Source organism: Apaloderma vittatum, unplaced genomic scaffold (assembly GCF_000703405.1).
Source record: "Apaloderma vittatum isolate BGI_N311 unplaced genomic scaffold, ASM70340v1 scaffold7386, whole genome shotgun sequence".
NCBI classification, from domain to species: Eukaryota; Metazoa; Chordata; class Aves; order Trogoniformes; family Trogonidae; genus Apaloderma; species Apaloderma vittatum.
This window is the reverse complement of record NW_009722249.1, coordinates 30,144-43,316: the sequence shown is the minus strand read 5'-3', so window position 1 is coordinate 43,316 and position 13,173 is coordinate 30,144. Positions and strand designations below refer to the sequence as shown.

Below are 13,173 nucleotides of genomic sequence, written 5' to 3'. Positions count from 1 at the left end.
ACTGAATGAACAATGTGTAATGTAGGGGGTTTTTATTGAAGTATTGGAAGGGCAAGAGATTCTTGAAATTTTACTTAAGCTAGTTGTTAGTGAAAACTGTCTCACTGCCTGCACGCTGTGCTAACTCAACGAATGTTTGCAGGGCCGTCATTTCAGGTGTGATTAAGCTACTAGAATTTTTCCTGCATATTCCCAATGAAAATGATCAAATACTAATAAAATCGCCTTAAGGAGTGTATTTTGCCAGCTCAGAAATGAAAGTTAGCTTTAACATGTGCTTATAAGTGGATGGTGTATGCCACGTGTGCTTACTGCATGACTTCAGTTGGAAATTATCACCCTCAGTAATTGCATTTGTATTATATGGGGCGTTTTTTCTGCAGGCAGAAAATAGCAGCACCTGCCTGTAGGCTACGTGCTGTGTCCGTGATGTGCTTTAGATGCTCACATAAGGCTTAAAGGGCTACCTAGCGAGACTGGTAGAACTAATCATAGGACGAAAATTAAGAATGGTTCTCTAAATCTTTTAAATTTAGACGTACTTTTGGAATACTTCCATTAAAAGCTTTTTTGCTCTAGCAGTATTTAGATGCGGGTGATTCATATCTGGTCCCTAGAAATTAGCAGTACTGAACTCCACTAACGACATTATATGGTATTTAAGCAAGGTTTTTGGTGTGTTCTCCGGCAATTAACACTAGCAGCAGCAAGCTGCAGGATGCAAGAACTTCCCATTTTTACCACTTCGGAAGTATCTGTGGAATTATCTTTTCCACAGTGTACAGACTTTTGCTTCAGATTACAGCCTATAAAAAGAAAGTTGCAATATTCAAATCCAGTCCTCTTTTACAAATTCTGTTTTGTGGGGCGTGCAGAGGTGTCGTGGGTTAGGGCTGGGCCGGCCTCTAACACGGACAGACGCTCTCTAACCCCCTCTTTCCCCCCCAAATGGGAAGGAAAAGGGAATGAAGCAGAGAGACTTTGGGGTTAGAGAAGAAAAAAAAATACAACAGCTTTAATGAAACAATAATAGAAATAATAGTGGAATGATAAAAGTAACGAACTATATCCAACTATAGATAATAGCCCAATATCAAACCCGAGTCCCTCCCCCGATATCAATCCCCACTGGAGCTGCAGAGCAGGAGGCACTGGGGCAGCCCCAGGCTCAGGCGGGAGCTGGATACAGGAGCTGGATTCGGGAACTCGGGATCGGATCAAAAGCAGGAGGTCAGATGGAGCCCTGCCTGGACACCGGCCAGTGTAGAAAAGGGCAAAAAAGGAAAAGACCGAAACTCTTGTGATGACTCAATTTATACTAAATATGACGTATATGGGATGGAACACTCTCGTTGGTCACCTGTCCTGTCTGTTACCCCCCGGAGGTGCCACCTTTTACTTCCCTGTGCCCCCTCTCACTACCCGGCACCCCCAGCGTGGCACCCAGAGCCAGCAGTGGCCTTGGGCACTGCAGGAATAAGGATCAGCCAGAGCCTTTCTGCATCCCAGTGCCAGGCAGTGACTGTCACATCAGGTGTTATCCCTGCCGGCAGCACACACTGTCTGCACAAACATGCTGCTGACTTCAGAAAATAGAGCCTTTTAGAAGAGACTAAACTGAAAAGTAAAAAATGACTAAATAGGGCTGGGTTTTAGCTCAAACCCAGGACAAGAGGGTAAGACACGCGCTTGTTTGGAACACTTGGGGTGTTACCAGTCGGTAAGTTCATCCATACAGCCTTCTGTACCCGCGGTGCAGCTATCGGCAGCTTAAGCTGTTGGAAACAACGCTGTGTGCAGAAAATGAGCCGAGATCTGCTTTGGGATGCAGATTCGGTGGCTGACCCAAGCCATGCAGCGCTGGGCCGGGAGATTTGGGCGCGCTGGTTAGCCAACCTCTCGGCCAGAGCCGCTGAGCTTGGCGACTGGTGGGAGCCTGGGGTGAAGGGGATCAGGTATGCAGGTGGATGAATGGTTTTGTGGTAGATCACAGAGTGCAGAAGGCAGCGAGGAAATGGCGCAGAGGAGGGAACACGGCCTGAGAGGAATGAAGTAGCCTGGAAGTTGTATCCAGCAGGCAACTGGGAATCTGCAGTACCACTGGTTTTCCAGTGGTGTCTTGGTTTAACCCCAACTGACAACTAAGCACCGTGCAGCCGCTTGCTCGCTCCCCGTCCCCAGCGGCGTGATGAGCAGAATTGGGGGTAAAAATGTTTTTTAAAAAAAGTAAAACTCTTGGGTTGAGATAAGGGCATTTTAACAATTGACACAATATCAAATATCATTATTATTATTATTATTATAGTAAGGAAAAGGAAAGTAAGAAGAGAGAAATAAAACCCAAGGCAGACAAGTGCTGTGCAGTGCATCACCTCCAGCTGACCGATGCCCAGCCAGTCCCAGCTCCCCATGGCCACCCCTCCCAGTTTATACCCTGAGCCTGACATCCACGGTGTGTAATACGGAATCACAGAATGGCCTAAGCTGGAAGGGACCTTAGAGATCATTTAATCCAGCCTCCCTGCCGCCAGGGGTGCCACCTGTCGACTAGATCAGGCAACACATGGAGACCGATATCCCTCCGGCTGCCCCGGGTCAGCTCTCCTGGCCGTGCTCCCCTCCAGCTCCTTGTGCACCTCCTCTCCAGTAGAGCACAGGGAAGGGAAAAATCCCTAACTTGGGCCAAGGGCTGCCAAGGAACAACTAAACCATCAGTGTGTTATCGACAGTATTCTCATATTAAATCCAAACCACGGCACTACACCTGCTGCTAAGAAGGAAACTCTGTCCCAGCATAGACCAGGACAAACATATCTATCTGCTGGGGAGGACTTGCTGATGAGTATCTGCTTTAGTTGGCAAGGGGTGTCGAGCTGAAAATGTCCTTTAAAATTTTAAGAGGAAGGGATACTTGAATACTTCCAACATTCCAATACTTCCAATACTTCCAATACTTCCAATACTTCCAATACTTCCAATACTTCCAATACTTCCAATACTTCCAATACTTCCAATACTTCCAATACTTCCAATACTTCCAATACTTCCAAAGTGGTGTCTATTTTTAATATAATAGCACACTATTTAATATCTGTCTGGTAATATTGAAGGTGAACGATGCACATTGGCCACTTTCTCCCCCCTGCCCCCCAAAACCAGAGAGAGATTGAATTAAGCTCAAACAGCCGCACAAATACCGGCTTGCTTTGGTGTGGGAGGATCAGGCTAGCGCAGCTGTGAGGGTTGAGATGTGGTAAGAGGGAAGGTTGGGCTGTAAATTCTCATCTCCTGGTTCAGAAGTGATATTTCCTCTTTAAGTGAAGTGTGTTGTGGAAGCTGGCTGCTCTCTGTAGACTTGATCTGACCAAGGAAAAACAAAAGATGTACAGAAACAGATTTCTCGGAATTGCAAATTAATTTTTTAATTTAATAATTAAATTTTTTCCCCTCTGCTTGTGGATTGTAATTTTCCTTTTTTTTTTTTTTTTTTAAAAAAAAACCCCCCAAAACCCAAACAAGCAATACCTGATATGGGAAGATAAGCTTCTTACCCAGGACTTGCAACATCAAAATTTGCAGATATTTTCAGACATAAGAGGTACAGCAAACTTTGTGGTTAGAACATAGTTCACTCTCAATTAATTGCCAAATCGAAGGGACGAAATCAAAGGACCGCTTTTGCCCGGGACTTGAATATTTACAGATCATGTAACAGTAGAGACTAAGCCTTGTGTAAACCATTTTCTGTACTTTGGGGAAACGGAAAGGAACTAGAAAGAAAACAAGTGCGGTGCTTTTGTTTGCAGTGTAACGTGTCTACATGTCAGATGATGTTAATTTTTGACTTTCTGAGGATTCAAATGTTTACGTTGTCTCTTCATCCAGATTCAAGATCCAGCCCGTATTATGGCTGGCAGTGGGTCCAGGTCAGGACCATCCAGTGGGTTTTCCATGAAATCACAGCTTCAAATCACTGGTAAGCCCTTTGAAAGGATTTTTCTTTTCCGGTTAGAAATGTGAAAGTGTTTTTTCCCGCAGTCGAAGAGAAGTTACTGATACGTTTCATTCTGAGAAGTTTTGAGTTGTACAAAACCCAAGAGAAGCCACGCGGTAAAACTGATGGCGTTATGCCGTCATTACTTAGCAGAAATCTAGCTCTTCTAGTCAGGATTTTGTGTATTTTCAGGAAATGTGTTTTGAAATTATTCATTTTTGTGTAAATAAGGAATAAGTCTTTTTGAATGCTGCTAAGTAAATTGTACAGAAACAGCCCTCTTTGAAATGCAATAATGTATTGTCGTAGCACTGTGTTACTTGACAAAATAACCAAATGCAACACTTTCCCCTGACAGTCTCTCCACGTCTGGAGCTAAGGGAACCTGACCTGCCGTTTGTTAAATTTTACTTACTCCTTCTCTCTCTTTACCGTTGTAAAGAAGCTTTAATAAAAGCATTGGTGAAAACATTATTGTCACTGAGCGTGTGTAGATTGCACAGGAATGGATCTACATCGACGTGCTTTGCTTTTTGTAGCGGCCCACCAACAGAGCAGCTGTTGAAACTTAATTACCGAGTTTTCCTTCTGCTTTCTGCCAGATTTTACTGAAGCAGAAAAGCTGAAGCCTGGGGATGAGAGATCTGTGGGTGTATACAGGTCTGTGTTTAGAAGCCTCAGGGTAAATTTTGCACCGTCAGCGAGGAAGACGTGGGTATATGCACAAGTTTGACAAAGCTGGTATTGTGGGGAAGAAAAGAATTGTCAAAAAATAGGTGGGGACGGTTCAGACTAGACAGGAGGTTGGAACTGAGTAAGTTAGGTGTTCTAGCAGTCACACTGAGGTCTCAGTAGGCCGTGAGACTTCAGGAGAAATCTTGTCCCTCCTGGTCGATATTGGAGCGTGGTTGGGAAGGAGACACATCCTGCACGTGGCCGTGGGGAGCAGAGCTGAGGGTGATTGCTGGCTGAGACCTGCTCCATTACAGGCCCACGGCTTGCATATACAAAGTGAAAGTAAAGAAATGTCTCAAATGTTTAACACTTGAGACAATTAAGGTGTTTGAACGGTTCTTAATTTCTGTGGAAGTTCATGATTTTTTATAGAATGAAAAGCTGGGCATGAGCCAACAATGCTCCCCCACAGCCCAGAAAGCCGGCCACCGCCTGCGCGGCGTCGCAGGCAGCGAGGCGAGGGAGGGCATTCTCCTTCTGCTCTGCTCTGGGGTGGAGGACCAGCTCTGGGATCCTCAGCACAGGAAGGGCCCAGACCTGGTGGAGCTTGTCCAGCCAAGACCGCAAAGATGCTCAGGGGGCTGGAACACCTCTCCGGTGAGGACAGGCTGAGAGTTGGGGCTGTTAAGCCAGGAAAAGAGATGTCTCTGGGGAGAGCTTATTGCAGCCTTTCAGTACTTAGAGGAAACCTCTAAGAATGATGGAAGCAATCTGTTTAGCAGCATGAGTTGTGACAGGACGAGGGGCACTGTTTTTAAATGAAGAGGATAGATTTAGGCTAGATGTAAGGAAGGAATTTTTTACAATGAGGGTGGTGAGACCCTGGCACAGATTGCCCAGAGAGGTGCCCCATCCCTGGAGGCGTTCAGGGTCAGGCTCGATGGGGCTCTGAGCAACCCCATCTAGTTGAAAATGTCCCTGCTCCTGCAGAGGGGTTGGACTAGATGACCTTTATAAAGGTGCCTTCCAAGCCAGCGCAGTTTATGATTCTAAGCTCAGCCAGTGTGCAAGCAAACTGTTCCCCATGCAAGCAGGCGCTGCCTTTTGGTAGATGTTTCTATCCCACCCTCACCCCCCTGTCCTGCTGTCTTCATCAATTTTAGGTGAACTTTCAGGTTGTCTGCAAAAGAAAGATCCATGAAAATAAGTACAAGACTGCTGATCTGTGCTCCCCCAAAGCAAGTCTTGATGCCTTTGTGATACCTGGTGATGGTGAGGCATGAGGTGCTGGAGACATGAGGGGAAGAGGAACTGTTTGTGAAAATTAACGTCAGCTAACTGAAGTTAATTTCTGTATTATAGAGAGGAAGAATTTCCCTCGGGAGCAGTTCAGAGCAGTTTACACTAAGCTACTTCTCTAAATCTCTAAAGGAGCACAGACTATAAAGGGAATCTGGGGAGATTAGCCATATGGGCTTGAATTAATCATCTTTTTTTAAGGATGTCGTGCAGCTGAGGTGGGTGACAAAAATACAGGAGACCAAGTCATTGCTTGTTAGAACCGGGCAGAGTTCACTGGCCAGCTGGAAATGAGAATACCTTTGTCTTACGTACTGGTTTGTGAGTTTAGAGTAGACCAATGCTTTTTTGGCTAAATTGAGACCCCCATAGCCACGGTGTTTGGAAAAGACAGGAGCATTCCAGTCAATGATATCAAATGTGGGTTTTTTTTAAAAAAAAACCCACAGTTCCCAAAACCAAACTGAAAACCTCCAAACCAACCAACCAAACCTCCCCACATTAAAGCTCTAGAGCTACAAGTCCTGTCCTGGTTTCTAGAACAGTAGGTAGGTAGTGGGACTCAGAGTTTGTCTTTAGTTAGCTTTACTAGAAGTTTACTTAGATACAGAAAGCTTAACACAAAGTTCTTTTTCATAGTGATGTTCTTTTCAGCAGAAGCAGTGGCAGTTTTCCATGATTCCTTGATGAGAGCTTCCTTAATGAGACGTGCTTTTTAACAAGCAAGGGTAATAAACTCCAGGGATTTTCTTGGCTGGTGATAGACAGAAGATTGTAGAGGATGTTTTCTACTTTGAACACCCAGGCTCTTTTGTGGATCTTACACCAATTATTATTAATTACAGTGTCTGATGTTACAGAAGTACTGTTGCACGTTTTAGGCATTTGTGTGACCCATAACGTTGTATAGAATTATCTGGAATGCAAAAGCATCTTTGTCCATCTAACCTATTTTTCTTTTCTTGAGCATTACTGTGAGACATCAGTGGCCTGATAGTTGAATGGCTAAAGCACACAACTGGAAAAATGTCATTTGCAAGTGAAATCGTACTGAGTAAATTATTATTTTTCTCTTTCCTAACAGTTATTTCAGCAAAACTAAAAGAAAAAAACAAGTGGTTTGGACCTAGCCCTTATGTGGAAGTCTCGGTAGACGGGCAGTCAAAGAAGACAGAAAAATGCAACAATACGAATAGTCCAAAGTGGAAACAGCATCTTACAGTGTAGGTTTCATGGGTTTGTTTTCCAGTTTATTTGAGCTAAATTAATGCAACTGACAGTGGACTGAAGGATTGCGCTCTTATTTGAAGCAAGGCAGTCACTGTTACATAATATGGAGATATTTGTGTAATTTTTGGAGCAAATATAGTTCAGATACTTACAAGCTATTGCGTTCTGTCCTGTGGAAAAGGCCCAGTGCTTATGAAGACATGTATTCTCTATTAATGAATGTGGCATATTAAAGGAGCTGTAATTCCATGAGTAGCAAGGAAAGTGAGGTGATATTAAAGCTGATAGTCCCGTGCACATTTTTGTTGTCGTGTTCAGGGTTACGGTATTTCGGAGATACTGGGGCTGTTCTTTGTGTAGCACTTGGCTGTGCACGGAGCCGTAGGACAGGTAGGCAGCTCTGTCTTGCATGGATCTAAATTTGATCAGAAATATGAAAATCCTGAAAATTTGTGCCTTCCACGTACAAAACTGACATTAGATTCAAGATGAACACAGCCCGGTATTTGTGTTGGGAGGTGGTAGGAATTGTGGAGCAGAGAAGACAAAATGATCTGCTGCTTCGATAAAATCTAGTTTTCTCTTAAGTATGTGTCACGTTAAGCTTATGGTTAAATTATTCTTGAGGCACCTTGAACATTCCTCCCTGAAAAACTTTTTCTGTGCCTGTTCTTTCCTTGTAACTCAGATTATTATGAAGTTTTAGTTACTACTATTTACCTTACTCTGCACTGCAGAGAAACTTTTCATGAAAAATTTGTGATTTATGTGCAAATAAATCTGCAAGAGCAGAATTTTCTTTTAGCTTTTAAAGCTCTTTTTTTTTGTTCTTTTGTTTGTTTTTTTTTAAAAAAAAACTTTAAATGTTTGTGGCTTGTGCCGTGCAAGTCCACACAACAATTCACGGGCAATTTTTGCTTTTTTAATACATGCCAAACAGTGACATCCAATGTGTATCAACTTCACTGAACATTTCACTAATGCTAAATGGAACTTAGGGGAGGAAGTTAATTATTTTTTAGGAAATATTTTGCCAGGGTTGCTTATGTTCAGTTTAAAATGGCTTCTGGAAATGAGTATGGACCATGGGTTCCTCTTCTGGGAGGCAGATTCTGAAGGGATTGTCCGACTGTGAAAGTCTGGATTTGCCAACTATATGTGATTCAAATTACCCACTTAGAAAATAAACAGCTGTTTGTAATACCTGTTTCTCACAAGTAAAATATTAAAAAGTGCTGTAATTTGTAGGAAAAGCATATCAGTATTAAAAAATACTTTGAATTTGCTGGTAGGGATTATTTAAAAAAAATGTTCGTACAATGTCAGCAGCTGATACTGAGTAGAATTGTTTCTCTGTTGTAAGGCTTTGTAAATCTTAAGGGAGCATGAGGGGCAGGTGAATGTTTTGCCTCTAAGACCAATTTTCTAGAAAAATACCAAAGTTTAAGCCTACCCTTAATTGTAATGTCAACTATTTTGTGATGCTCATCTTTCTGCTGTTGTCAGAATACTTCTAAGAAGGAAGAAGAAAAATGTAGGCTTGTAGTTTTTTCTTACCACTCAGAGAGTTCCTTTATTCTCCAAGATTTGCCTGCATCACGTATGCTGTCTCAGCTGCCATCATCTCGCTGCAAAAAAGTTGGTAAGATTTAGCAGTTGGGAGATGATTGGTTTTTGATTCTACTTGTTTTGGAGCTAGAGGAGGAAATTCTTCAGTTTGTGGACGGCAAGACTCTAGAACCGATTGCCCAGAGAGATTGTGGCTGCCCCCTCCCTGGAGATGTTCAAGGCCAGGTTGGATGAGCTCTTGAGCAACCTGGGCTGGTTAAGGGAGGTTGGATTAGATGATCTCTAAGGTCCCTTCCAACCTAAGCCATTCTGTGATTCTAAATAACTGCCGTGGCAGAAAATATTTGTGTTTGCATACATTTCTCCTCCAGGAAGGGGCTCTCCCAGTCTGTACCTGCAGGCAGAGAGCTGGGAGAGGAGGATCTCACTGCGTAGGTCGTCCTTCATCAAGAGCTTTCAGGTTTAGGGACAGACCGCTGATGGCTTTTCTAGGAACAGAGATGGACCTTCTCTGCCACAGGTTGACAAATTCCAATTATCTGTGTGTTTGGTAGTGGCTACAATATTGTGAGTTTATGACCTTACGAGCCCACAAGGTTTTTCAGAAGGAACTTTGGCTTTTGTTTGGACTTCCACTGGCACTGCTCGTACTGCACCTGCTCTCGGGAAGGCATCGTTCCAGGTTGTAGCACCACGCTTTGAATGAAGTTCACTTTTTTGTGTCACTACACCAAGTAAAAAAAAATTGAAAAAAAAGCCTCAAGCTAAGTGGAAGATGGGGTAGAGATAAATGGTTGAATTCTGTTTAGAATGACTTGGTTTGGAATGAAGAGAAACTGTTGTGATAGTTGGGGTCCACAAGGGAATTCTCTGGAAGTAAACCTGGCACCAGTTCCCCAAGCACATAATCAAGTTAGCGCGCTGTGGAAGGAACACATCCTGCTCCTGGAGATGAGGAGGGGAGTTTTTGAGTTTTCAGCCATGAAAGGAGATCCCGTGCGCTCTGTTCTCTGTAAATGCGTTGTGAAGGCAGGAGTATTCTAGCACAACGTTAAATTTTGTGTATGTTGCTGCTGCTTTGTCACAGTGTGATGTGTGTGCCAGCTTGGTAGAGGAACAGGCATCTTCTAAAAGTACTTTAAATATTTCTGAGTACTTCTGGTTTTATGGGAGGTCTTAAAAAACTCTTCAGAAAGCAAATTTGCTGTCTTGCCTCTCTGTGTGACAGATTCTCACATCAAGGTGTATGCAAATGCTGAACATTCATGAAATGTGAACTGCAAGAGCCAGTCTTTTTCTCATCCTGGTTACATTTGGATGCTAATTGTGAGCTGCTAATTTTTCTGTAGATCCTTTAAAATAATAATAATAATAAAAATATACTTAGTCTTGCAAAACTCTTGATTTACGTGATATATAAACTGCATACCCGAACATGAAAATTAGAAATGGTTTCATGTTACCACCGTTATTTCTTTGATTTTTAAATGATTTTAAGTGACAGTTCAAGTCAAGTGCTCAGTTCACCCACTCCCCTGCCAACAAATGCCCTGACACAGTGCTCAACTTTTTCTTTTCAGAATTGTCACTCCTCTAAGTAAATTAAACTTTCGAGTCTGGAGCCATCAAACATTAAAGTCTGATGTCCTTCTGGGAAGCGCTGCACTGGATATTCATGAGACTTTGAAATCAAACAGCATGAAACGTAAGTACCAGATTAACGGCACCTTGGAGTGCTGCGGGACTGGTCGGGAGGTGTCTCTTCCCGAGTGCTGCGTGCCCCTTAAGAATTTCTTTTGTTGCTACAGATGGCATTTATGAGCTTCCTCCTACTAATCTTTTTTTTGTTACACACAGTCTGCTGCGGTGTCATTGAAAACGTGGTGGTTTTCACTTTGCTACTATGTGCAAGGCGAAAGCCTAATTAAAGAAGAGTGTTTCCTTTAATAGAGCTTAAAAATGAAAACTGCAGTATGTTCCTGGTGCCAGACCAGGACACATAGTTATGTTTGATCTAAACAGTGTTACAGGGATCTGTTGTATTACAACTAGTTAGGCTTTAGGCAGTGAAATACAGAATTCTACACACCCGTTACAGAATTTGCATTGCTGCAGTGTGTAGCTTTGTGCCCTCATACTTGTATTCTGTCCTTGAAAGCAGTGTTTGCTTCCAGACTTTGGGATGTGGGCATTGTAAATGCAACATGTTGATACGTTGGATCAAACAAAACCTAAATTCTGGAGAGACAGAGCCGTAGTTCTGGGTTTGGCTTCGAGTTTTTCCCTTGATCGCTGTGGTCTGTGATTGGCTTCTTGAGTCAAATGCATTTTTGTCACCTAAGATGAACTTCTCTGTGCTTTTTCAGTGGAGCAGGTAGTGGTGACGTTGCATCTTGTTGGTGACAGAGAACCAGCAGAAACGGTCGGAGATTTGTCCGTCTGTCTAGACGGGATGCAGGTGGATCCTGAGCTCCTAACCAACGGTGACGCCTCAAGTACGAGGAGTAAGTAGCTTCCGTTTCAGATGTGCCCTCTGCATATATCTGGTGCACAAAGCTTTTTACACAGTGTTTTGATAATATAATAAGAGCTCGTCGTATAACTTTCTATTTGTAGACCAGGACTCTTAGGCTTTTCTATTTGAGTGGAATCGTAGTCCACAGTGAAGATTTTCAGGCTCACCATAACAAAAATAAGATCAACATCTTTATTTTACTGACTTATATCTAGCAATCCCAAACTTTAATGAAAGCCTCTAGCTTCCCTGAATGTTTAATTACATCATAAACATAAAAGAATATAACTTAGTTTAATATCATCATCACCAGTATTCCGCTCGCTAGAAGACGTGGGTTTATTGTTTGGTTTTTTGCTTAATATAGCAAATTTAAATAAATGTGTTCGTAGATTTTGCTCCCTGTGAAGTGCTGCAGAGAGGGATCCACTCTTCTCTTTGGTTCGTGTCTTCAGGGTCAGATAACTAGTATGATTTTCAACTGAAAATTTGGAATGTATGCAAAATGTGCAATTAAACTGAAACAAGTAGTTTTATTCCATTGGTGCAGCAGAGCATTTTTGAGGGTATTATGTGTTGCAAAGTAGAAATAGATAAGAGATTGTTTCTCCACAAGGCAGCATTGGAGGGACTGCCTCCTGTATCAGCTAGGCAGATAATTGGCAGGTTTTAGGATTCTGGTATGTGGGGTCTTTAAAGGACTAGAGGACTTTTTTTAGACTCAATTGCTTTGAGATTCCATCTAAGTATCCCAGGAAAATTGAATTAACACACTAGCTTTGCAACCATTGTTTCTTAAAGCTTTGAGTCCATCTTTCTTTTTCTTTGCATCTTGTTGAAGGGATTGATTCCATGAGCCACTGGTGTGGATTTTTGGTTGTCAAGAAAAGCTGAATGTTTTGGGTTCATAGAGCAGGGTTGAGGTGTGCTGATAGAAATACCTGGCTGAAAGTAACAAATTTTCCTCTTATGCAGTGCTTGACTTTCATCTGTGCTTTCTTCCGTTTCCTGGAATTCACCTCCTGAGAAAGAGGTGCTAGTTAGGAGCAGAGGGTGCGCAGGGAGTGGAATTGAGGGCTGGCTACAGCTTTGGGCTCGCCAGTAAAGACGGACGTTGACGTCTCGAGGCAGAAGTTCAGCAGAGGGTTCCCAGGTAATCAGGGACTGGAGCACATGAGGAGAGAGTTAAATATTGTCATAGTTTTAACATGTTCTTACTGTACAGGCTAAAGGTACTTATAGACAGATACAGGATATATTGAGAAGCTTTTTAAGTTACGATTTCTGTTTCTGGGATTAAAATCACTTCCGTGCAGAGCCCGCTAACGGCACGTTATCGTCAGCCTTTACGTGACTGTATCCTTGGCTCAGATCCGTGCGTAGTTCCCATCAGAACTGATAACTGATTTCTGTGTTAATGACATTTGTTTCATTCATTGGAAATAAAGTATCTGTGGTGTCTACATGAATATGAGCAGTTCTGTGCTGCATATTCAAGTACTGCAAGTCCTGACACAAAAGACAAATATTTCCAAGCTGGCTGAACAAGCAGTTGCAAAACGTTTGCAAATCTAGGCTGAGCTGCTCTAATTCTCGTTTGGAGCACAGCCATGGTTTGTACCTGCTTGAATGCCTTTATGCTAAATAATTGACAGAGAAAGGGAAGAGTCCAGGCTAGAGAGCCCCGGAAAACCAAAGCCCCTGCGGTTGCTTGCTGGTCAGAGAGGAGATTTTAGAGAAGCTGTTGCCTTCCTGCTCTGCCTGTCGCCATCGAAAAGGGAGACAGTATGAAAAGCCAGCTCTGCTTGAAGAATGGGGAACACTGCTTGGTGCTGCCCCAAAGACTGGAGACAGTGTTCTTGAACCGTGTGTGTTTGGGAATATTCCTACA

General features: G+C 42.9%; 1 protein-coding gene across 1 annotated transcript in view; it reads left to right on the top strand.

The window, feature by feature from the left end:
• Nucleotides 1–3,890: 3,890 nt before the first annotated feature.
• Nucleotides 3,891–13,173, top strand: part of LOC104275682 (E3 ubiquitin-protein ligase Itchy-like) — a 33,824-nt gene continuing 24,541 nt past the window's right edge. The window contains 4 exon segments of the mRNA XM_009871701.1: nucleotides 3,891–3,976; nucleotides 7,053–7,191; nucleotides 10,348–10,472; nucleotides 11,134–11,271. Of these exon segments, the coding sequence (XP_009870003.1) occupies nucleotides 3,907–3,976; nucleotides 7,053–7,191; nucleotides 10,348–10,472; nucleotides 11,134–11,271 (472 nt within the window). The 5' untranslated portion in view covers nucleotides 3,891–3,906.